At 35.8% G+C, this 25286-nt stretch overlaps 1 protein-coding gene across 1 annotated transcript in view; it reads left to right on the top strand.

The window, feature by feature from the left end:
- Window positions 1-24930, top strand: part of LOC134530577 (RNA/RNP complex-1-interacting phosphatase) — a 79932-nt gene extending 55002 nt beyond the window's left edge. The window contains exons 7-9 of the mRNA XM_063365535.1: window positions 18907-18967; window positions 19127-19173; window positions 20028-24930. Coding sequence (XP_063221605.1) covers window positions 18907-18967; window positions 19127-19173; window positions 20028-20734 — 815 coding nt within the window. The 3' untranslated portion in view covers window positions 20735-24930. The remainder of the gene's footprint in view (window positions 1-18906; window positions 18968-19126; window positions 19174-20027) is intronic.
- Window positions 24931-25286: the final 356 nt, after the last annotated feature.

Genomic DNA, 25286 nt, shown 5'->3' with positions numbered 1-25286 from the left:
TAACAAGTGTATCGATGGTTGCCAAACGTCCGCTAGAATGCGTAGGAACCAGTTTCTAGCCTCGCGCAGGGCACAGTTTATCAACAGTTGCTACTGGGATTCGGTTTGGACACGTTATAGAATACGGCGTGCGAGTTAGGTTACGGTTGTTTCCCAAAAAGGCATTGCTTATTCGCTTCCTTAGCCGTTCGTCTTGGAATACCGCCCTAAGAATCTATTTAAAATAATAGTGCATTCCCAACTATATGGCATGTGACAGAAATAAAAGTTACTAATTTTATCGTTGCTAGAGGGTGTAGACAAATTTTATTACCTTAAGTGGAATGAACAGGGACCGAAAATGCCATTTTGAATTAGTGTTTTGTTAGCATCACATTTTTTTTAAAGATTATTTGGAAAATTTGACTTTAAGGCATATAATACATTAGGGTATTTACAGCCATTAAAAGTTCTTAGTACTTACTTTCCAGTTTGGTATTGAAGGAGTCGTACGATTCCTTATTTTGTAATATGTCATTTAAAGCCCTTAATTTTGATTAACTACTGCAGTTAGGGAAATTTTTGGCGTGTTGTCTTGAAACAAAATAAGATCCACCAGGAAAAAGACATTGCTTATACAAAGTATCAGCAGAGCATCTTTCACAAAAAGTCTAACCTTTATGGAACTTTTTTAAAAATATTTTTTTTAATCAAATGTAATGTGAGTTATGCGAAGTCAAAATAAAGTTTTGAGTGTTCACAATCCCTTCCGATTTTGTAACAATCAAACATTTTTATGGTAAAGTGTATCGCCTACCAATTTCGCAATTGTATTTTTACTTCTTTAATGTATTTTATCTTTAGAAAGACTGTAACAATTTGTGGTAAGAACATGTTCTACTTTAAATTATGTGATTAAATATAGTTATTTTTTGCAGTTGTTTTTGATCAGTAATTTAAATTTTAAATAAATCTTTAAGTGCCCTGAAATTTTCTTTTCAAAGGCGTACGAATCCTGTGTATATGCCTATACTTAAACGGAATACTTGAGGTTAAAAATTATTATTGTTTGCTGCAAATAGTTTTCTCCGAGAAGTTGGCGTTTTGAATTAGTCCATTAAAATGTTACAATTTAAAGACCGAATATTGCATTTTTTAGAGGACGCAATTTTATTTTTGGGACATGTGTGGGGGGTCAATAGAAGCTTAACCTCAAGTTTGTGGGGTCGCCACCCTTGTCCCCCGGCCGCCATCATGGATAAAGGGGTGCAAACACCTTTTTCGTGATATATCGGAAACTATGTGGTCTACAAAAATTTGTAAAGACATAATTTGTAGAAAATTGCTTTGCCTACAAATATGTTTATATAACTTTTTGCCCTAAATTTAAAATTAAAGAAGTTATAAGCAAAAAAGTAAGAAAATTTCTATAAAAGTTTTCTTTTTTGCTCTATAACTTTTTTTTCATACATTTTAAAAAAAAATTACTTCAGACCAATCTTGTAGATCGTCTTTTGAGAAAAATTTGTCTCATTATTTTTTTTTAATTTCATTAATTTAAAACGCTGTTACAGCGCTCCAAAGTTGATCGGGTTCGTCAATGCTCATGAGAATCGGGTCAAAACGAAATGTTTAACTTAGTTTGATGATCTTTTTTTTATTATAAATATATTCTTAATAAATTTTTGTTAAATCCCTACCTACAACTTTACTTATTCATTGCTAACTCTTTTCCCCGCCACCTATGAGACAGAGTCTGTAGGCATGTTTTTTAACTTTCCGCTAAGAAAATTGAAAATTTTCAAAAATCGGGAAGTTATTGGTTTTACCCAGTTTTTCGAAAATTGATTTGTTATCAGATCTCGACGTTTTTGAGGCCCTAGCAAGCTTCCCTGAATGTTTTCCCTCGTTTCCCTGTATGTAACCCTCTTATAACTTTTGGACGGCTTGACCAATTGGAATGAACTAAGTGGGGTTCCAAAGAATTATACTAAATTTAGATTTCCTAAAAATTTGAACCGATTCGGACCAGTAGATTTTGAGAAATCTCAAAAATAAAAAGTTGAAACACTGTTTTTTGGAATAACTTTTTAACTGCTTAGCTAATCAGCTCTAAAGCTTAAAAAACTACGTCGATCGCTGTAAACCGGGTCAAAATCGGTTAATTCGTTTGTGAGTTATCGTCGTTAAAAGAATTCGAAAAAACTGATTTTTTTGGAATAACTTTTAAAAAGCTTTACCGATCGACTCAAAAAACTAATCAACTCTTAACTTTAAAAAACAACGTCAATCGCCGCTAATATGGTCGAAATTGGTTGATTCGTTCGAGAGATATCGTTGTCGGAAGAAAATAAAAAAAGTGTTTTTTTTTCGGAATTGCTTTTTTCGGAAAGTTGTAGAGATTTAACAAAAAAATTTAAAAAATGTATTTACAATAAAAAATAGATCATCAAACTAAGTTAAACATTTTGTTTTGACCGGATTCTCATGAGCATTGACGAACCCGATCAACTTTGGAGTGCTGTAACAGCGTTTTAAATGAATGAAATTAAAAAAAATCTTAGAGTAAAATTTTTCTCAAAAGACGTTCTACAAGATTGGTCTGAGGTAATTTTTTTTTGTAAAATGTATGAAAAAAAAGTTATAGAGCAAAAAAGAAAATTTTTATAGAAATTTTCTTACTTTGTTGCTTATAACTTCTTTAATTTTAAATTTAGGGCAAAAAGTTATATAAACATATTTGTAGGCAAAGCAATTTTCTACAAATTATGTCTTTACAAATTTTTGTAGGACGCATAGTTTCCGAGATATCGCGAAAAAGGTGTTTGCACCCCTTTTTCCAAGATGGCGGCCGGGGGACAAGGGTGGCGACCCCACAAACTTGAGGTTAAGCTTCTATTGACCCCCCACACATGTCCCAAAAATAAAATTGCGTCCTCTACAAAATGCAAAGCTCATGTAACATTTCAATGGACTAAATCGTATGTGGCATTTTTCTTGGCGTGTCTTCCCCCTATGTCACTCGTAGATATACATGACCAGTTAATTAATTTTAGTAAAATTTTATTTTGAAAATGATTGTAGTACTTGGCGTCAAACACTGCTGAAAGTCTCGTATTGAAAAATCAAGTTGTTTTCATCCCAGTTATAAAACTACAAGCCCCCAGGACAAAAGTGCCACTCAAGCAGGATTGAAATTATTGGGCGGACCATAATGTTGGAGCAGTGCAACTGTTATAGACCAACTAGGAAGAAGAGAGAGATGTAAAGATAGAGAGAGAGAGTGAGAGAGAGAGAGAGACAGACTATTCCTTCAGGTAGATGCTGAGTGCTAGTATCCCGGCTTCAAGATTGCCGCATCGAATGCAAAATTGCCATCCACTTAGGGAGGATCTGAAAAGCAATGGCCAGGCCCCGCGGTGTGAAACAAATGGCCGCAATGAGGCGCCATCGCTTAACCTGTTTACACACGCCATTGTTTACGACCTTTAAATGACTAGTAACTGCTACTCACATCAAATTACCACGTAACACCAGATGTTCGCTACACTGCTACTCTAGTAACACGAAGAGCAAATAAGGTTTAAGGCGCCCGCCTACCTGGGAGCACATCCCGAAATTTCACTCGCTGGCTGAGCGACCTTGCCGGGCGACAGCGGTCGGTACTGGAACTAGGCGGCTGCAGCAGTGTTCGCACAGCGGGAGTGCCATCCATTTTTCCCCTCCAACGGAGAGTCACCACCGTAGTAGGGTGTTTCCAAACCACCAGTACTTGTGCTCTCACGGCGGAAAGAAAGACAGATGGTACCGCGTGCATGCTCCTCTCTCCACCCTCTCCCCCTCCCAGCTCCCACACCACCGCTCCTTGGTTGCAGACGGAGCTCTTATTCCAAGGCTATCCATTTCATTTACGTCTCGCGAGGACCTTTCTGATTGTTGATGTATAATCGTATGAGCTACATGTAGTCAAGATGCTAGACTATGAAGCGTACGGATTTCACAGTTTCTCCAAACATAATAAATATTATTTAATAAAATATATGTTTCTCCTATCCAAAGAATAATGATATGTGTAGTAAATTGGTGAAAACATGCAATAGGAAGGACAAATTCTGTGTAAGTGGAAGCAAGTTAAATAAATTGTGGTTTTTTCGTAGATGAGTTACTCATATTAGAATAATCATTTTATTTTTGTTTATAATGATCAAAAGTAGGTTATGTTTACGTCGAGCGATATATTTAGTACAAAATATCTAGTAGTTAGTTATAATAATGAACTCTTTCATAGTAAAATATTATTCATTGCGTCGATTTGCGTAATATACAATAGAAAAAAAATACAAATTAACATTATTCAGAACCTAATAGTTGTAAGTACAGTTATTTTACAAATCCATGAATGTTTTTTAAAAATTATATTGTAATCATTTAATACATTTCATTTATTTTTAACACAGTGTAATCTAGTGAGTAATTGAAAACATTTATATGTGTATTCATGTGTCATTTATCCTATATAAGACAAATACAGTTGTTTTGTTAATACAAACAAAAGGTACAATGTGTACTAAATTCAACGAAAACCCTTCAATATTGTAATTTTATTACAAGTTACCATAAGAAAAATTTAGGCGAAAATATGAACAACATGGATAAAGGTAAAACTATAACTTTTAACACAAAAGTTTTAAATTAAATATGGATTAATAAAATATAAAAACAAATCGTTTGACAAAAAAAGGGCCCAAAGTATCTAACTACATCAACAGCACTCGCGCGGCTCTAGATTTTATAATTCAATCTAGATATTAGCTTAAATATTCCTAGTTGTATCAACTAGTTTTTTTTAATTTAAGTCAATATTAGTTTAATCTATATATGTTTTTTATGAACTGTAATATACGAGTCTCGGCTTTTTACTATTAGTTGAACAAGCTTGCTAAGATTGACAATAGGCTTACGCTCTAACAAAAATTATTTATGATTGCCTTTCAAGTGTAAAAGACAGCCGAATAAATATAAAATTAACTACGAGAACCAGTTATAACAAACAAAAAAATTTAAGTGGACAACATATCATGACACACCCACACACACCAACACACACACACACAATGATCGCACTCAAATTATTAAACAGCAGTTTCAGTTCAGGACTGGTGTAAATTAAGTTACTGACAATATCTTACTTTCCGACGTGTATCATCGAGTATTTTATTAAAGAATCGTTTTAATTTAAAATTCATGGACAAACAATTTTGATCACGTATCATCTTTGTATTTCGAGCGAAAATGTAGCATATTTCTGAGACTCGCACTGCATCAAACGAAGTCCGCTTACCCGCGTGAAATGGGCTATCACAAACTCGCAGCTAATAGTGAATCGTTTTCAATGATTACGGCGGCATTCATAAATTTGCCATTTTTTTTTTAATTTTATATATTTACAATGAAAGTTATAATGGAAATAAAATTTTGTGTAGTGGTATTATATAAGATTTTTTTTTTTAATTCATCAGCTATACAATGTTAATTTTCTAAGAATCATACCTATTTGAGACTGCCTAGAACATATTTGTATTTTTATGCTGTCATTTATGTGAAGTTTACTTAAAAGTTACCTTAGTTAAAACAAAATCTAAAATGCTTTTGTATAAGTTAAGACTTTAGTATTTATAAAAATTTAAATTATTTATAACAAATTCATGAAATAACAATATGTATAAAACATGTCCACAACAAATATACACACAGGGGAAAGAGCGAACACACCAAGTTCATTACTCAGTTGTAACAAATGTAACGGAATTAAACAATAAGTACATAAATGTAATATATGCAAATGTTTAGTTAGAAATAAATCATATGTGACTATGTCTTGAAAATAAAAATCCACACTTCAACAAAATACAATTTGTCAAGAAACTTTTGTTTCAAAACTGTGTACATTAATTTTTTATGTCACGCACAGGTAATCCTTTCGGATATTGCGGATCCACAAGTTCAGGGAGCATAAATTCTATGTAAAAGTCGTTTAACTTTTTTACCATTTTTCCTTCCCAAAATGATTTACTTCGCTCAATTTTTTGGACAAGCATGCCCAAGGGAGTCCACACTACGAAATAACACGTCTGTCTTTGAGCAATATGCATTTGTCCCTGTACTTGATACATATACCTGTCGTCTTCTTTCAGGCGCAGTTCCCCATTTTCAAGACGACAGAATTTTATTTTATTTTGTTGTATACCTTCTTCTGGAGTAAGGCGTGATGCTGAAAAAGGGCACTTCACCTCGACAACTGAATCTTCGCCAATCAGACCATCCGGGGTAGCTGCTAACCAAGGCATCTCTTGGTCAACAAACAATCCTGATGCTGTAATCGCTTTGCCGAGAGTTTTTTCTAGCTGTTCTAGGGCTATAGGTTCTTTGGCCAATCCGTATTTTGTGGCGACCGATCCTTGAAATCTGCTGTAAATTAAAGATATAAGAGTTTTTGATCTTGGTGTTGATGATTTCAATTTACAAATACGGCCGAAAGAAGATGCTGTTAACCGTTTAGAACGTTCTGCCAACCAAAGCTGAGAGTTAATTTGAGCTGTAGTGTTAGTCTGAAGAGAATTTCTTTCGCATTCATCAAGGCTAAGTTTTACCAAAAAGTTTTGCTTTTGTCTTTGGAATTCTTCTTTAGTCATTTCAGGTTGTGCATTCACATTGCCATAGTGACAATCTGGCCCAGTCATTACTAATCGCCTACGTTTAATTTTTTTCGGTTTTTCTTGGAGCCGCTTTCTCCTTTTTTCTGCAGATCTTTGTTTGTTCTGTATGTTGCTTTTACAGAAAAAACCTGGGCTTTTACTCGTCATTTGTTTTGTAATAAGTTTTTGTGTATCTCCTTTAGTATTATGTTCTATAACACAGAGATTACTTCTTGTTTCGTACCCACCACGTAGCGAAAAATTTACTCTTTTTCCTCCGACAAATTTGCAGAGAACGGAGTTAAACCTCTCCACGTCATTGGTAGAAACATTATGAATGAGGCTACTGGCATGGTGAGCGACGAGATTCTTTGCTGCCATTATTTCATCCCACATACCAACCGATTTTAGGTCCTCTACTACACACACTTCACCATCCTTTGGCCCTTTGCAAAAATAACCTCTTTCGTGACATTTCCCATGGTCTCCGAACACATGAGAAGGCCCATTGTGGATATCCTTTGTTAATTCACTAATCTTATCTCGCAAAGGCAAATTTTCAGTACTTCTGTGCTTAATAGCACTTGTTACTGCCACACGAAGACGCAGTTGGTGGTCCGAATCCAAAATACGTCTCGCTACTAAAGGTACAGAACCAGATACATTTCTGGTTTTAGATGCAACATCTCTAAGCCTTTTGCTGTAGTTTCTGATTATGTGATTTTTGCATTCAATTTTTTCAATGTGAAAGTTTGGTCCGTACGGTTGGCATGCAATGAGCTGCTTCATTACGCTACTGTCACCATCACCTGCACAAAACAAGAACAATTTTTGTGTATCCATACATCAGTATTGTTTTAGCAACACATAAATTAGTATTTGTGACCTACTATTCAGCGTCTCAAATGTTAGAAAGTAAGCTACATTTGTAATGAATGTAACGTTGAACAGAAACAAAAATGCATTTTAAAATATTAGTAATATAGGCTTATGTTTCAATGACAAATGAAAATCTAACATTTTCTAGTTCCTTAGTGCTAGGGGGTAAACAATTAAGTGCATTTTACTTTACTGATATAGCGCGCTCAGTAAAAAAGGGCCATAAATATTTACTTTATTCACCTGGCAGGGAACCCAACAACAAAATGAGCGCAATTATATGAGCTGGAAATCTAAGTAGCCAGATTATTTAACAAGTGAAAACAGTGGCAACAATTGAGCGGTATTTCCATAATTATTGTTACAAATATTTTGACAATACTAGTCAAAATAAGTAGAATAGGTATAATCATATTACAATTCCTCTGTTAATCCAAAAACTTTTAAGCCTTACATATGATTAAAAATTAGCCCCTTTGCAACGCAAGCTGGCACCCAAAACAATTACACCATTATTTGCTGGCAGCCTCAGTATGGGACGATCACTTTTTTGGTACTGCCGATTTCAATGAAAATGTGAACTCTACCCTCCCACCGATTACAAGCCAATAAATGGTTATAGTGAGTTCATGGTGTATGCGACAAAAAATATTAATGTAAATAATATTTACATCAATATGCACCATATCAGAGTGAATTTCTAAAGATACCTTCTTGTAACTTGTAAATAATTAGAAATGGGGTTTATGCTAATTGTTACTGTCTGAATCATACTGAAAGTAATTATAGAAACATTTGCCGTAACGTGAGTTTGACGTTCTTGTACTTTAATATAAGCAGGAATTTTTGGGGGCTACAGCAAAATAAAGAAGTCTTCTGCAACCGTAACAGTTCTGTAAATATGCATTTTGTCATGTTACAAAACAGGTTTTGGGGAACTAGTCTTCATCGTTCTTTGAAAAATCTAAGGTTTTTTTGGTTCTTTAGTCCAAGACCTGGAATTGGTCAGATTAACAAAAACGTACTATGGCATTGGAGGGCATTTAGTCAATGGGTGCATTGAAATACAAAAGTGGATGCAGCTGATAAAATGTTTGAAGACAGTTCTGCTTTGAATATTTCAATGCCAATGTTAGATAGAATAAGAAATCGTTCCACGGTAAAATAAATTATTACATTAAACATATATGTAATTGGACCTTTCTTTATTTAGACCACATAAGTTATTAACAACTCAACAATATCCTTATATTGAACCACCGTTAAGAAGAAAGGTAACTTTAAAAATTAAATTCCGTTAACTTCTGTAAATACTTTTAAATGGAATATTAAATGTTTTTTCTATAATAAATAACTAATATCTTACACCTATTAGAATAGGTACACACTTTTTACTTCCCGTATATTTTGTGAACACATTTAATCCCCAACAACATTTTGTAAGGACAAATAGCTCAAATATTTAGACTAGTTATCTCATTCACGAGTCATAAGCAAAGCCAGTCAATATTAAACGCATAACATAGGGATATAGGCACTAGTTGAATTTTGGGTATTTATTACACATTTTTTAAAAAGGGTGCAATATCAGCAATCTCTAGTTGGGTTAATAAACACAAATAAAAACATCCAAAATGTTTATTTTGCGATTGTATGCAAAAATAACATTGATACAAGGTATAAATTAAACACATTTCATTTGGAAATAATTCTGGCAACATAATAGAAAGATTCTAGTATTTTAGGGCAGTTTTATTATCGGGAATTAATTAAATGTTTATCTGTGAACCGTGAAAATGTAAATTAAAATTTAGACTGTGTTCCTTAGTTACTGTACAATTATAACTTTATAACGTTTCAATTGTATCTAGATTACGATAAGGATACACCTTAAAACTAAATAATATTCATAGACAATAAAGTTTACTTGAGTTTGCCCAATTTGTAATGAATAAAGAATTCGCTAACAGGGTTCAAAAGTCAGAACTAAATTAGTGTCATTACCAGAAAGGAAATTACATTCTCACAAAATAATTCCCGTTACATATATTCATATTTACTTGCATACCATTATAAACAGCAAAGAAAATTAGTTTTGTTACTTTTTAAATTAACTGTATTCAGAGAAAGATGCATAGTTGCTGAGTTATAATCCTTAATGATATATGTTTTCCCTTATATTCCTTGCATAAAACATGCGCGTGATAAATTGAAACTAACAAAAAAAAGTAATTTATAGAGTTAAGATATCTTGATATTTTCTTACACTTACCTATTATTTTGTGGTATTTCAAGTTATGCATTGCGACGCTGCACCGGAAGCCCTCGACTATAATATCAGCTTCCATGGCAGTGGATGACTTTGCCCAGTTTTTGTAGCAGACATGGGTATTCACTTCCTCACCCTTGGAAGAAGCTCGGGCGCAAATACAACAGTAAGCATTTCTTGTGCTTATAAATAAAACTTTTCTGGTCTTGGCACCAATGATACATGCCTGGAAGCAAAATAAATACACGATACAGAAAAATATACATACTTCACATCGCTTAAACAACATTAAGAACCAGTAAACTGACTAACATACCACTCCTGATAAAGCATTGAAATTGGTTCCGTAAGATCGTTTGCTCCATGCGCCATCAGTTATTACAGAGATAACCGGTATTCCAGTTTCATCAACCTCCCCTGCTTCGAGGGCTAACTCCATTTCTTCTTTTCCAGCTGATTGCATTTTTTGCCAGGCAACTTCTTTAATGATTCCCGATAGATTTCTTTGTCGTCTTTGAAAAGTTTCTTTTGCCATGCATGGCATCTCTAAATTTGAAGTAATGTCTTTGAGTTGAGTAAATCCTTGACCTGTTAGTAACATACTACTCACCCAGGAATCATTAATATCCATCCATCCGTTGTTTGTTTGTGGAGATTCCGAACAAATTTTATCTTTAAAACCACACATATCACATTCGAAGTAGTAAGTACTTTCCATCCCTTTTCTCTCTTCTTTAAGTAACACCATATTATCAAAGCTACAGGCAAAAATTTTACTGTGTCTACTTATTCTTGCTACTTCTGAAAACAGGTGATTTATATCAAAAATACGACGCCCCTGAATGATTGCTCGTACTGGTGTGGTAGATGTTTCAGGAACTAATACAGCTGCATTTTTTCCACTTATTTCTGTAGAGGTGGGATACTCTGACGGGCCATTGCTATTGACTTCACTTGCTGGTGATAACGGTAGAACACTAACATCTGATTCATCCCAATAATGGTCAGGTATGGCAGTGTGATTTACTTGACTTGTAGTGGACAGGTCACTGTGCACGTTACTGCTCTTTGTAGGGGTTGTCACTTCAATTGACACATCAGGCCAATGAGAGCAACCTGGTTGAGTGTTTTCCAAAGAAAATGTTGTCAGTGTGGTTAGTTGGATGGGTGATCTGAAACAAAATTTTTAATAACATATTACAGCAGTTGTACAGCAGTGTCAAATCTACATTGGTATTTGAGTACGAAGCACAGAAAGATCTCCTTTAATGGACTTCACGACGCAATGGGCTATTTAGAGAATTAATGTAGAATAAATTAAATTCAAATTAAGTAAGCTTGGAAAGATGAAGTTTAATTAAAGTGTAAGGTGCGTATAATGAAAGGTTAATGTCTGCGTGACCTGCGTGATAGGCAGACATATCATTCCTTATCATACAAAAGATTTTATAATCATTTTAAATTAAATGACGGCATTATAAGAATTAATTGAAAAGGTGAGAAGAAACCGCAGCATCTGAGTACATTCCAAATTACAGCTGTAGTTTAAGCACTACCAATCTTAACATTCCAGTCCGGAAAACTCCCTGCCAGTTGGGGCTTACGATCCAAACAAGGACCTCCAACACCGAAGGTTAGTGACTGATATTTAGAGCACTAATGTGTCTTTACGCATATTATTAATTTGATGGTACTTCAGTCAGTAACTTATCTTCGGTATGTTCTTTTCTTAATTTTCACTAATAGTCAAAGACGATCCTTGATGATAGACTTTGTGTTCTTAATCATATTGACTATTTATATCATTAACACGTATTAATTTATCTATTTCTGCAGAAGATGTATAAGTTGTAAAATAAAAATGCACCTATATGTAATGTAAAAAAGGCATGATCAAATCAAATTCTCACGTCAGTAACGATGTAATAATCAAATAAAAAAATGCTGCTTACTTTAAATAAGAGCCGTGTGTAGTAGAATATGGCTTTACGATTTTCATATTTTCGTATACGACATAAGTATTTAAAACTCAAGTAAGCGTTCGTGTGTGGACCTAAAATATTATATATCTACTTAATTGCGTTTAAATGTTATATCATATTTAAAAAAAACATTAATTTTGTTTTCTAAGTTAATGATTCATTTGTTTTCCTTCAAATTGTTTTAATAAATTCATAGACTTTTTAAAATCTTCATCTGTTCTGCCCCTTACTTTGACTCGTGAAAAACCCCCTGCTAATTTTTACCCTCACACATCGTAACAAATTCAACGTCAAGATCACTCATATCCAAGAAATAGACATCTGTTTACTTACCCATCACGCGTCTTCGCATAACTGTTGTCACAGATGTCACCCTGCAGATTGTCAGTGCAAGGGATACACGGATTTTCCAAAACTGCTGTTTTTGCTCCATCACAGTTCTTAATTTTCTTGAGATCTACTGGTTTTATTAATTTTGTTCTGCGCCAAATAAAAGTTTAGGTAAGTTTACCACAAAAATTTAAATGAATATACAAATTGTAAGTTTTCCTGTACTTTCGGGCAGATTTATTATAATATGTAGTATAGGTAACGTGACCATACGTCCTACTTTGGGCGGGACAGTCACGCTTTCAGGCTGTCTGTCCCGCTGTCCCCAGCGAGGGCAAAAATTCCCCGCTTTCGCAAACAAAATGATAATTCAACATACCTAATGAACAAAATATGAACAATTGACAAAACACAGTTAAGTGTCGCAGTACTGAAAGCCATTCTGATTACCAAGACTAACATCAACAAATCATTTAATTAGCTTCATTCCTACTTGAAACTAGACCCGATATTTTGAAACAGATTTTTTCCGCCGACAAAAACAAAACTCCCTAGACGTATGATGTCATGTCATAAAGGTTTATTTGATTTATCAGCTCAGCTGGCTTAGTAACTCAGCTAACATGGAAAGCTGGAATCACAGTGCCCCGACGGCCCCGACACGACAGGCCCGACAAGTTCAATAGTCAATGAAATACAAGCTCGCCGTGACGTCAGCCCGACAAAATACGCACCCCGACGGCCAGCAAGGAATAGATTATATTTCTAATTCCGTCGTGTCGTACTGCCCGACAGATAAGAAAACGACAACGGAAAAGAACCAGTACAGAACTAAATTTCAAAAATATTTACATACTTGGTGAATATTTTTGCTGGAAAGTGAAATTTCGTTTTACGTGTTGATGAATTTAAAAATTGGTAGCTTGCCTTCGTCTGTTTGTATAAACATAAAAATATATCATCGTGTTTATGGTTAAAGACGTTATTTTAGAATCGTGAAGATTGGATTTAAGAATGGACGAGTTCAGCGAAGAACTTCTAATTAGTAAAGTCCAAGCTCATGCTATTTTGTATGATAGTGGTGTAAAGGACTACAGAAACCAGCCAAAAAAAGAAAAAAACGTGGGCTGAGATAACATATAGTTTTTCGGGAGAAGAAGTTGACGGTAAGTTAACTAAATATTTATCAGTTCTGAATGCAGTTGCTTCGAGTTTTTGGCTTGGTTGTTTAAAAAAAATTGTACTTTTTAAATTATTTGTAATCCACATATTACCATTTGCCGAAGGCCAAATTGAAAATCGTCGGGTTATTTTTGTCGTGGTATTGTGACCCTACGCTTTTAAATCTGTCGTGCTGGAACGCTGAACGAAGGTTTGTCGGGCCTGTCGTGTCAGCCTCGTCGTGGTATTGTGACTCCAGCTTAATACAACATACAGTTATGTAATAAACTCGATCTCTATTCTTCTTTACGAAATTCTGCAGACGTCCTGCTCTGACGAAAAAAAAAATGGCTACATCGATTACCAACAGTTGACGTTTCTAATCTAAGAAATAATTCTAAGATATTTTATTATCCAAGCATAAAAGCTATGTAGCAGAAATTAAATTCTGTCCACGCAGTACTGAGAACTTATGAGAAAATTTAGCCAAAGTTAGTCCGTTCGCAAAACATGTCAGTTTTTACCTTGAAGCACTAAAACAGTACATAATATATCTTTAAAATAACAAAATTATTTTTAGATTGAAGGAAATGGAGTTTAAAATTCACGTCTTGTTTATTGTTATGTAATAAATATTTTAAATACCTATAATGTTCAATATCCAATTCATGCCGTTACCATTTATGAGCAAAGGTTTCCTGGTTATAACTTACTAACGATAATGAATTTACACGTACGAGTTAAAGAATGCGTTCCATTTATTTACTGATCCATAAAAACTTTTATCATCGACCTTCTAACTGGTAAATAGCATGTAATAACTACGAAAAATTTCACTGTAAATTGGTTTCAGTTGTTTATTTTGTATCGCGGTAAAGCTTTACCGTCGCAACTACGCGATCATTTGGTTTCGTACCATTTTATCTTGTTTTTAACTTTCACGCTCTTCTATCTACATTGTGAGTTGTATTGAACTAATACATATACAGTACAGGTTTAAAAAGTTAAATTTTTACTACTGGTATCTTCTCTTACACAGTTAACGAAACATATACATCCATCAAACGTGACGCATTTAACGTCACTCGTAATTCTGTTTTATTTAACTTCCTGCATTACGCCGGTTAAACTAGCGAGAGGATTATATTATTTACTAAACCTGAACTTACTGCTACTTGCACACCTCTATTCGAACTCAGAGCCTATTGCTCCCGCGCCATAACAGACTACGCTATCGGAGACCGTCTGTGAACACAAAAATGAAGTTATAATATAAAAATAAAAAAATAAATAAGGAAACACAATAGTAATAATGTAAAATTATACCTCGTGCCGTCGAAATATCTAACTTTTCCTTTATTCCAGATTCGTTTCTTCCGAGTGGCGTGTAATCTCAACCTTGATTTCTTTCCTTTTCTTCGTTCGTCGTCGACAGCTTTCATTTTAAAACAAATATACACATATATATTCAAAGGAAACAGCTGAACATAATGATGTAAAATAAAAACAATCCGGCCACGTCCAGCGACTCCACCCCGCAACTGCGCTTGCTTACTGCACGCCCTGTGTCGAGAGTGGAGGGGGGATCAGGCGCGCCAACCTGACTCATCTTTCACCTCCCCCCCCCCCGCGGAAACGAGCCGATTGCTGTTCTACGGCTGAGAGCGCGCCACGTGATGGACTGCCAACAAGTGCAAAACATGCCGCAGTAATACAAGTGCCTCTCGGAATTCAATGCGGTGACCCTATAATTTTATTGGTGTATATTTTGTATCAAGGTCCATTGCATGTCTCTATATTAGTGCCACATACATCCCGTGAATAGTTTGTAAGATACTGCAGCCTGAAAACCCCGTTTTTGGCCATGTTGAGGGATTCTAAAATGTGTTTTCTTTATGAATAATTCATTTCGAATAAAAATTAAGCCTATATCTGAAGTGTGTGTTCTTTTCGTACGGAAACTAATTTCGAAAATTTTCCATAGCTTTCTGTAAAAATGTGTATTTCAAACACTCTGCAATGTTGTACACTTGCTAGGTAGGCGGGCGCCTTAAGGTGCCCGTCTTTTCATGGATGTACCTATTTGTGTGAGGCGGGATGATAGTGCGACACTCACTGGTGCTTCTAGCGCGGTGTCGTCTCTAAGAGCAAGACTTAACTGGTATGCGGTCTTCTCGTCGTGTATATTTTTGTTTGGTAACCATAATATTATGTGTTGGAGAAATGGAAATATAGGTGTCATGCAAGTCCCTTGAGTGCTTTCAAATATCTGTACCGGGTGTTTCAATCCTAAATTTTTTTTTTTTTTTTCTGAAAACACGGGTTTCAACCATTTTCACTTATTCTAACGATACAGTGTAAAACGAAACACGGAAACGGAACTACTCATCCGCCCTCAACGTTTGCTTAAATGCTTTTCGCTACCGGACGCCACTCTTTTGAGCAGTTTTAAAATCGCGTGATGTTTTTCTGACGCTTGTACACAGTATGCGTGCCCGTGTAAGCCCGAGAGATGTACAACAGAACTCACGAGAAATGGACAATAAATTTGCTTGATGTGATCAGGGCAAACAGAGTACAACAGAAATCAGGATGACCGATGGATGCCCTTCTGAATGCAGTTTCAATGTTGGTACCTCTGGGTCACTTCGCTCGGTGGCAGCGCGGATTACACTATAAAAAATTCAGAGCGATTGAGGCAACCTATCGTATATAAACATACAAACGTGTTGAAAGATGGGCTTCTATGGTGTCGTTTTCTCAAGCCCAACAATATCAATTACACCCAAACAATTGGCCGGGGAAAATGACACGTTATTGATCATTTCAGTTTTTCCTCACTGCGAGCATGCCACGCACGCTGCCAACACGCAGTGAGACGTTTGGGAGAGTATTCAAGCAGCCAACACCTAATTGTGCCAACCAAAACGAAGTGGGGAGAAATCAGTCCAAGTGGAGTAATCAAGTACCCTCTTGTGTTGTAGACCAATAACAGCTCACACAGCATTGCCACCTCGATCGATTCAATCTCATATACCTTTAAATATATATGAGATAGCAAGGTTTTTTAACACGAGTGTTGTCGATCTAGATTCACCCAAAAAATCGCGAGACAAATTTCCGTTTGGCCAATTGCATGGCATTTTGTATTTCACGGCATTCCAATGACTTACTGAATCTCACTGGCTAGAATATGGAACAATAAATACTACGTGATAAAGTATGTTTTGAAATGCGTTTCAAACTAAATTATGAATTAAAGTATCGAAAACAAAATAACACGAAAAAAAAGGGTCACTTTAACACTTAATTTGGATAACGATAGCTGTTCTTTGTAACTAAAAGAAAGTGAATGGTATTATATAACCATTGTTCTGGGGAAAAAAACAATGAACGTCAGTTACGTTATTACATTAGGCTTATTACAACAGGCCATGAATAGTTTGCTTTGTGTCGGGTTGACCCCGGTGCTTCGTTAGCGACCTCCCTTTATCGTCGCTGCGAAATGTGTGTCGACTTGCCTCTCGGTCGTAATAGCCACAATAGTCATTGAATGTCGCGCGGTTGAATGCATTACGCGAGTCGTAAAAAGCCGCGGCGCATAAGTAGAGACCGTTCGGTTACAGATGTGGTCTCGACCCACTCTACTGCAATACATGACTTATGTTCAAATGAAAGAGAGTTAGCAAATAGTAGCAGTAGTAACAATCCGTTTAATAGCTAGTATCTTCGTGTATTGTATTATTAGTCTTTGCATGTTATTTCATTTACTTGCAGACCATTTGCGAAGAGCGAAATTCAAAATGAAACGAAATAGAATATTCGATATTTGAAACCACCTAACCGTATCGCGTTTGCACACGTTAACTAATTTAATCTCCATATAAATGTGTAGATATAGGTTGGAGCCGGGAGATGTATCGGACTTGTCGGAGTGCTTCGGATGCATTAACAGATAAGATTAGTTTCGCACACATTAATACTCTTCGTTTTTTTTTAGTTTTAGTTAAATATTATTTTCCTTGTTTATTTGGCCTAACACTCGCTGACTAATGTAGTAGCGTTTGCTTCAATTGAATATGTTGCACAAGGCGTAAAGTTTCGTCTTTTGATAAATTTTTTCATTGTTTTCTAAACGTTGATGGAAAATTTGATTTTTTTATTTTGCCTTTTTGGTCTCTTGGAAAATGAACGAGTGTAACACTTGCTGGACCCTTATTAAAACACTTGCAGTGATAAATGAAGTTAATTTACTGTAGTTGTGTCGTTGAAGATAATTCCTTCGTGTGAGTAATACTGTGAGGCCGGCTTGCTTAGTCTGACATGAGGCAAAGGAATTTTTTTTTTCATTCGATAAACTTGCGAAGTTTTTTTCCCCTTGAAAGTTCCTACCTGCTACTTCTTGGGATTCGGGTTGAAGCCGCGTTGGCGGAAATGATAATGTACCCAACGTTTCGGCTTGCCTTGTTGCAGTCATCTCCGAGGATGTTTAAAAAATGGAGGAAAAAAATATATATATTTGGTGATGGTCTTGGTGAAAATGACTTGTGCGTATGGTGTCAGCGATGTGGTGCGTTGGGGGTAGGGTTCAGAACCGAGAGTTTAAAATCGATTCCTATTCCCTCGGTACTTTCTGGACTCTACATCGTTTTTATTGTGCGCAAAAGTTACTTTCATTTGATGCTCTCCTCTGGCGAGGCGATCTTTGCGGGCAGCGAAGGGAGTGAGTATACCGCGCCGAACCAGCGCTAGAGCCTGTGGTTGTTGGGAAAATATTCATTAAATAACGATGTTTTCTTTTTCTTTTAAGTATGTTATGAAAATAAGAAAAGTTATTCTAAGTTAATAATTCTGTGTTTTTGCATGCGTTAAAACGATTATTTGATTAAACATCCCCCCCCCCCCCCCTTTTTGCAATAAAAAATTGTAACACAAATGTTTACCTTTTAACTTTTGGTTACTTCAACTTGTTTAATCGTTCAACGTATTACTACTGCTGCGCCATTAATAAAAAAAATAAAAACTACCTAGTACTGAAAGTACCGGGAATTATCGGTTCCTTTGAAGACTAGTACCGAAATTCCCGGTTCTGAAAATCGGTTACGGTTCCGAATGCACTAGTTAGTGGCACTGTGGTTAAGTGGATAGTTAACTCGCCTCCCATTGTGTAATATGAACGTAATTTATTTAAATTTTAATAAGAAAATGAAAATTTTAAATGATGATTGAGCAAAACCATTGTTAAAATTTAAGTTCGAGGTTAGCTTAAAAACTTTTGATTTAAAAAGGTTATTTTTCAGAGTTTTCGGGGAAGGAAGGGGGGCGCCCCCCCCCCCCCCCGTTTTTCTCTCTTAGGCCTTATTTCATTACCCCCCCTCCCACAGAACTTTTAGTAAGGCTCCCCTCCAAAATATTAGGGCCCAGAAAAAAAACATAAATGGCCCAGGGCCCCGCAATATCAAACTCTGTTTTCTTTGTTGGGTCTTTGTGTTAAGAATTTGTAATATATTTTAGTTATTTTAGAAGCTACATATTTGACGAGGAATTATTTTGTCTGTGGTGGGATAAAATACATGTCATATTTTTTCAATATTGGACATTTGTGTTTCAGATTACCTGATAGGAGTCCATTGCACTCATGGTCTCAACAGAACCTCGTTCTTCGTATGCAGGTAACTTTAATTCTTACTAAGCTTTCGTAATTGTTAATAGCAAATATGAAATTCTTGTTTCTTTTTACTGCATACTTTTTATTTAGAAATGGAAGAGTTTTTTTAATTTTTATTTTATCATTGCACGCATTCTTCCATATTTTTGTTTTAATTTTTCAGTTATATGGTAGAACAAATGGGAATGACACCCCAGGAAGCTCTCACAGGTAATTTTAACCAAACATTCTTTCTTTTCGCTATTATTTATTTTGGTGTTAAAGAATATTAGAATTTTAAAATTTTCTACAATAGGGAAAGGTGGGGGATCAATTTTTTTACTAACTATTCCTTAATACACTCATGGCCAAGGTTTAACTTGGACTCATAACCATAAAGATAGAAGTAAGGAATGATTTTCACTTCAGGATTATTTTGACACTGCATCTACCATCTATTCTAACATTTACAGGAAGAGTCTAAATTTGACCGAAAAACTTTGGCTGCATGTTCAATACAAATTTCTATGTGACTTATAACCTAAAGTGCTTCCCAAGGCTGGTATACATCTCTGAAGTTGAAGCTGAAAACATTTTTATTGCAAATAATAAAGTATTTAAGATGAAACACTAAGATTCTCAATAATCATTAATTGAACAAAGTTCTACAGTCACAGCAAAACATGTCGTTATCATAAAAATTTAAATAATCGGGGTAGCAATTTATTTTCCACATATATTTTTAAGAAGTGTTATTACCCCACATCATCTCAATGAAGTAATGTTTCGGTAGTCTCAAAATGTGTAGTTATTGTTCATTCAACCAAACATATTCCAAATGTTCAGTGTTCCATCTCAAATACTTTATTGTTTACAATAAAAATTTTGTTCAGCTCCTACTTAAAATACATTTACCAGTGTTAGGAAGCACTTCAGACCATAAGTTGTACAGAATTTTTAAACTTATTTTGTTTTGTTTAACCGCAGCCTAAGTTTGTCTGTCAAATTCAGACTCATTATGTACGTGTAGATTTAAGTGTGATCTGTATGTACTTGTAGCTAATTAACAATATTTACCTTGGCAGCATTTCAGGAGGCTCGCGGATACAATGTGGAGCGTGAAAACTACGTTAAAGAATTGATGACTTTGAAGCCACTTTCTGCTCCACCTTTGAGAAATAAAGTGGACACACATAAAACTCAGCAGCACCAACAGCAGCTGCAGTATTTGCAAGACTGGAAACGGTCTTCATCATACGAGATTCCGCAGCAGGTCGGTGGTCCTCCGCACCATCATGGTTACCAAAGAAAAAGGTATCCCTTGAAAGGTGCAAGTAAAGGAAGACCACCACATGTATCAGCCAGCAACAAACAAATGCAAATGTTTGTCAGCCAAACGTATAATAACACTGGTAGTGATAGAATAATGGTGGTTAATGATTACTCTACTGAACCACAACAAAGCAAGGTAAACAGTGGTGATGGTGCTCAAGGAGCGATGACAAGTCGATCTGGTGATTATGGTGATCGATCAATGGCATCTGTAAACAAGTACATGGAATTTGGTAACAAAGCAAAGGTTATTAACAATAAAGATAATTTTAGTGCTAAAGAGACTACTTACAGTCGAGGTATTGCTCAAGGGAGGTTTGTAAATAACGGTTATCGAGGAATGTCAGTAAACACAGTGTACAGTAATAGTGATTTAAATAGACAGTTTGTTTCTGAATACTCTATGTCACAAAAAGGATCTAGGTACCATGCTTTTCCTAATAGTCCAGAACAATATTAACAGCTCCGTAATCATTTCAGGTCATTGAGATTACCTTCATGATAACTTTATTAGTTTTGACAATATTGTTATTATTGGTTGTTTACTATGTTGTTATTGTTTGTTTTCTGTTTGATTTTTTAATATACTATGTAACTATAAATATTTATAATGAAAATAATTCTCATGTTTAATACATAATAATTCATGTTCAATTTTAAATGGCAAAGGAGCTTCTTGAACATGCTTTACTTTGGTTTGAATGTAAAATAGCCACTGTGAGTTTATTTTTACTATAGAAAATAAATCTTTCTACGTAATTTTATTTCTGTGATGTACTACAAGTAGTTTTTAATATCACCATTTTTTTTTCTTAATTTTCTTCGCTTACAGTCTGGCTAATGATTTTTTTTAACACACTGGGATTAACAAGTGTTTATATTACACCACATTAATGTTCACAAAGTTAAAAGATATGTAATGTTTATTTTATTCACTTTAACACATCACTTCAAAAATCGGTAAAACAAATTTCACATAAAATGTCAACAAATGAAACAGACTGGTAATAATCTATGCATTTAAAAGGATCAAACAACAGTATTTCTTGATAATGATTTTTGTAAAGTGATTGAACACCAATTTTTCCCAACATGTATAATTCTCTTCTACCATTTGGTTTTTCTCCATATTTCTTTGTGGTTTATGGAAATGTTTAAGAAGTGATTTTTACTGTACTTCTCTAATAAAAACTAAAGGAGATGTTAATCAAATTTTATGGTTTTTTATTTAAATGATTTTTCTGTAATTTTATTTTACCCTTTTGTGTGAGTACCCATACATGTTTTAAGGTATAAGGTCTATGCAAAATATGTGGTGTTTTTTTTATTATTATTACCCAAATGATTAGTTAAACAGAGCAATTTAATTTTTCTGCTTATTTTAATTTTTGATTGAGTGTTTCTTCTAGAACATTTTAATTGCCAGGTTAAAGCAAAACTTATAGTTAGTGTAGTTATTTAGCCAGATATTTCATTTAAAGTAGTTATGAACCCTAAGAATTTTTATAATTATGAGCTTACAAGGCCCCTAAGTTATATTTATCAGAGAAAAACTAAAACATCAAATGTGTAATAACTTTTGATAAATTTTTTCATTGCATTTTTAGTTTCCTGGTCTTCAGAAAATTTATGATGCCATATAAGAAGTGACTTAACCTTTTTGACATAGTTAAGTATTATGAAAATGCCTAACACATGATTATTTAATTTTCCTTTTTGTTTCATCTTAAAAACATATGCTGCTTTCTACTAATGTCCAGTTACTAACACCATTTACTGTCACATAAGCAGAAGTTACTACAAAAGACTTCTATTTTACAATAAATTCTGTTTTACAATAAATTCTGTTTTACAATAAATTCTCAATTCTGTTGTAGCTGTCTAGGTTTTGGATGTTGGTAAGGATTGAACAATTATGTTATTATTGAGGCTTCGTCATTATACATTCTACTATTGTACTATTTTTGTAAAATGTGACATGTGCAAACTTGTACACATAATAAAACTCTTAAGAGATCTAGTAAACAAAACTTAAAGCACATTAATATTGTTTTTCTGCTTCAAGCAACAACCAATAGGTTATAACCAAAATAAAATATTTGGAATTGACAATGCACATTTATTTCCATTATCATGTCAAATTTTTGGCACCAAATGGTTCTACATAAACACTGCTTTTTTCTTTGTACTTGGTGGCCATGATCACTGAGGCGTGCATGCCTTAACTCAATAGACAAGTGGTTCGGAACCCACTTTAATTACTGTCATATCAATTACAATGTACATTTTACACTGCCTGTTCCTGTCATGAGTCAACAAAAATTAACTGATGACAGCAGATGCGTAGCCAGGATTTGTGTATAGGGGGTGTTAAGAAGCATGGCCTCCCCACCCCCCGTAGTGAAGCTGGGGGTCTGGGGGTCCTCCCCCAGAAAATTTGGATTTTAAGGTGTAAAATAGTGCTATTTTAGCAGTTTTCGGTACTTAAATTTAAATATTGTAATGGTAAAATTTTTATTAATTTTAATATAAAATTTGTTTGAGTGATGAATAAGAAATTAATTAAAGATTTGGTGCTAAGGGGGGGGGGGGGGTTGGAACCCCTAAAACCCCCCCTGGCTACGTCCCTGGATGACAGTACAACTTAAGTGGTTTGATAAAGCTAGTCTGAGGAGTGATGTCTTGAATAAACTCTCATGAAATGATTATGGTAGTGCAGTTGGTGACATATACACCGGCAAAAATAATTAGGGGATTAGATAAGTGTTTTCAGCAGTAGTGTGAGCTACAAGCAGACGGGGAGGCGGCAGAATATGTCGCTCCTGCAACGTGCCTTGCAAACAGCACACAGTGTGTCATCTCAAACTGTCGTCATGCAGGTGGCCTCTATGCATGCATGCTGTGTTTCCCATCAACAAGAGAGCCCGTAGAAACTGGGCGGAGGATCATGGTGGAGTGGAGAGTTCTTCTGTTCTCCGATGAGTCGCGAATCTGAGTGTGGAACCTGATAATGGACGGGCTCTCTTCTGGAGGGGATGTGGAACACAAAACAACCCAGCAAGGATATGGTATTAATTCCGTAATCAATTTTACCAGTTTATTTGCTGGTCTCTAATGCAGTGTTGAAATGCAATGCAACTTCCTTTAAGTGCACGAAGTGAAACACAGATGATTGGTTGACTACCGGGATGAATTGCACAGTTTGAAGTCTAAACTGCATACAGGTGGGATAATTAGATAAATGACTTTATTTATTGTAATATCTACAGGTTTTTTTTAGTTTCAGTGTAGTTTTTTTTGGGGGGATGGGGGCCGCTGCTACTATAAGCACACATACTGGTCGAACCTGAGCCAGCTATAAACTGAGATGTGTGGACCCAATCACATACAACCCAACCCCAGTAATGATAAACCTATGTGCATAGCACAGTGGACTCTAGCCTATAGGGAAAAGCAAGACAATCGTGGCTCATCAACAGTGCATTCCAGCCATGCGGTGAATGTCACTGCTTACATTTTCACAAAATTTTACTAGATATAGCAAGAACCACATTCGCCCCTCTTAGAAAATTAGACGTCAGTATTTTAAGCATGTTCGTCTCATGTGTACCATCCACGTATTGCCAGCCATAGTAGATACAATTTGGGTACACTCACCTTTACATTCGGTTACTTTTGGGTACAAGAAGTTCTCAGTTCGAGTGTCATTTAGGTGCATACACTAAAATATAAAAACAAAATATATACACTGTTCTGTTAAATCTCATAATAGCGTGACAACATAACTTTTTATAGTTTAAATGCAGTATTGGCTCTATTACTAAGGCCTGTGCATAGAATTTTAAAATGCTTCTGTTTATTTCGAAAAAAGGGGAAGGGGAGAGAATGTAAACATGGAATACCACTATTCCAGCTACATGTGAAAAATGGTACTTTCAGGTTAAAGGTTGGTGTAAAATAATTGTAAATATAAATAGCTACCTAAATTGGTTTTGTGCTTTAATACTGAAGCCGAAACAGTTTTCAATGAGGTATCCCTGATCATGTTGTCGCCACCCTGCTGTTTACTTGTACTAACTTCAACTTGATCCTGTTCTCCAGATGTTCTTAGAAATATAGCGTGGCCGAGACTGTTTACAAAAAGGCAGGGGTTTTTTGTCAGTGCGTTACGGCCAGGGCAAAGACTTGTGCACCATAATGGGTTTTCCATTCAAAGTGATGTACAATATTTTTGGACTATTATTATTTCTTCCTAAATGCGGGTACGTTTTGCGTACCCGAGCGGATTTTCTCGAGTACCGGGGACGTGTGGCAACACTGTCTGGTCTTAGGCAGAGAGATGAGGAGCACCCCGAGTAAACCAGCGCGCGGGGCTATGCGGCTCGTTAGCTCGTGAGCGACACGGCTCTCGCGCCCCTTCTTCCCCTTCCCCCTCCCCCTCCCCTCCCAAATCCTACCACACTTTACTCTTCTCCCTTCCCCCCCGCCCCCTTTCGGGCGGCAAACACGAACAAAACAGCCGGCCGCCCGGGCTCGCTAACAAATTCAATTCCTTTTAAGGCGAGCCGATAAAAAAAGGCGCGCGCGCTCAGAGATGCCCGGCCGCCAGTTCACACGGCTCATCAAAAGGAACGGGGACGTAAAAAAAATAATAAAAAAAACGGTTGTAATTACGGTTGGAATGCGGGGTCCACCCCGGACCTTTAATACTTTATCTGTGACCCGAGCAGAGGCGTGTGGGCGCTCGTGGCGCCGGGCCGTGCGGTACCTGCAGCGCTCCTGGCGGCGTTCGCGGGAGTCTGAGCGCGCCCGGGCCTGGCAGCCTCGCCGGACCGGGCGACCGATTGAGCGATCTGTCTTGTTCAAGTGGCGAGTTCCGGGCTTCTGTATTTTACAGTTTTTTGAAGTGAGACGTCTTTGGGCGCAATGAGAGTAAAACTTCAAGGCAGAGTTTTAATGCAACGATTTTCTTGAAACATTGTTGTGAAACGTTCCTGACGCGAAAGGGGAGA

Source organism: Bacillus rossius, chromosome 3, assembly GCF_032445375.1.
Source record: "Bacillus rossius redtenbacheri isolate Brsri chromosome 3, Brsri_v3, whole genome shotgun sequence".
NCBI lineage: Eukaryota > Metazoa > Arthropoda > Insecta > Phasmatodea > Bacillidae > Bacillus > Bacillus rossius.
Note: the sequence above shows the minus strand (reverse complement) of the source record. Positions and strands in the feature narration are given on the sequence as shown.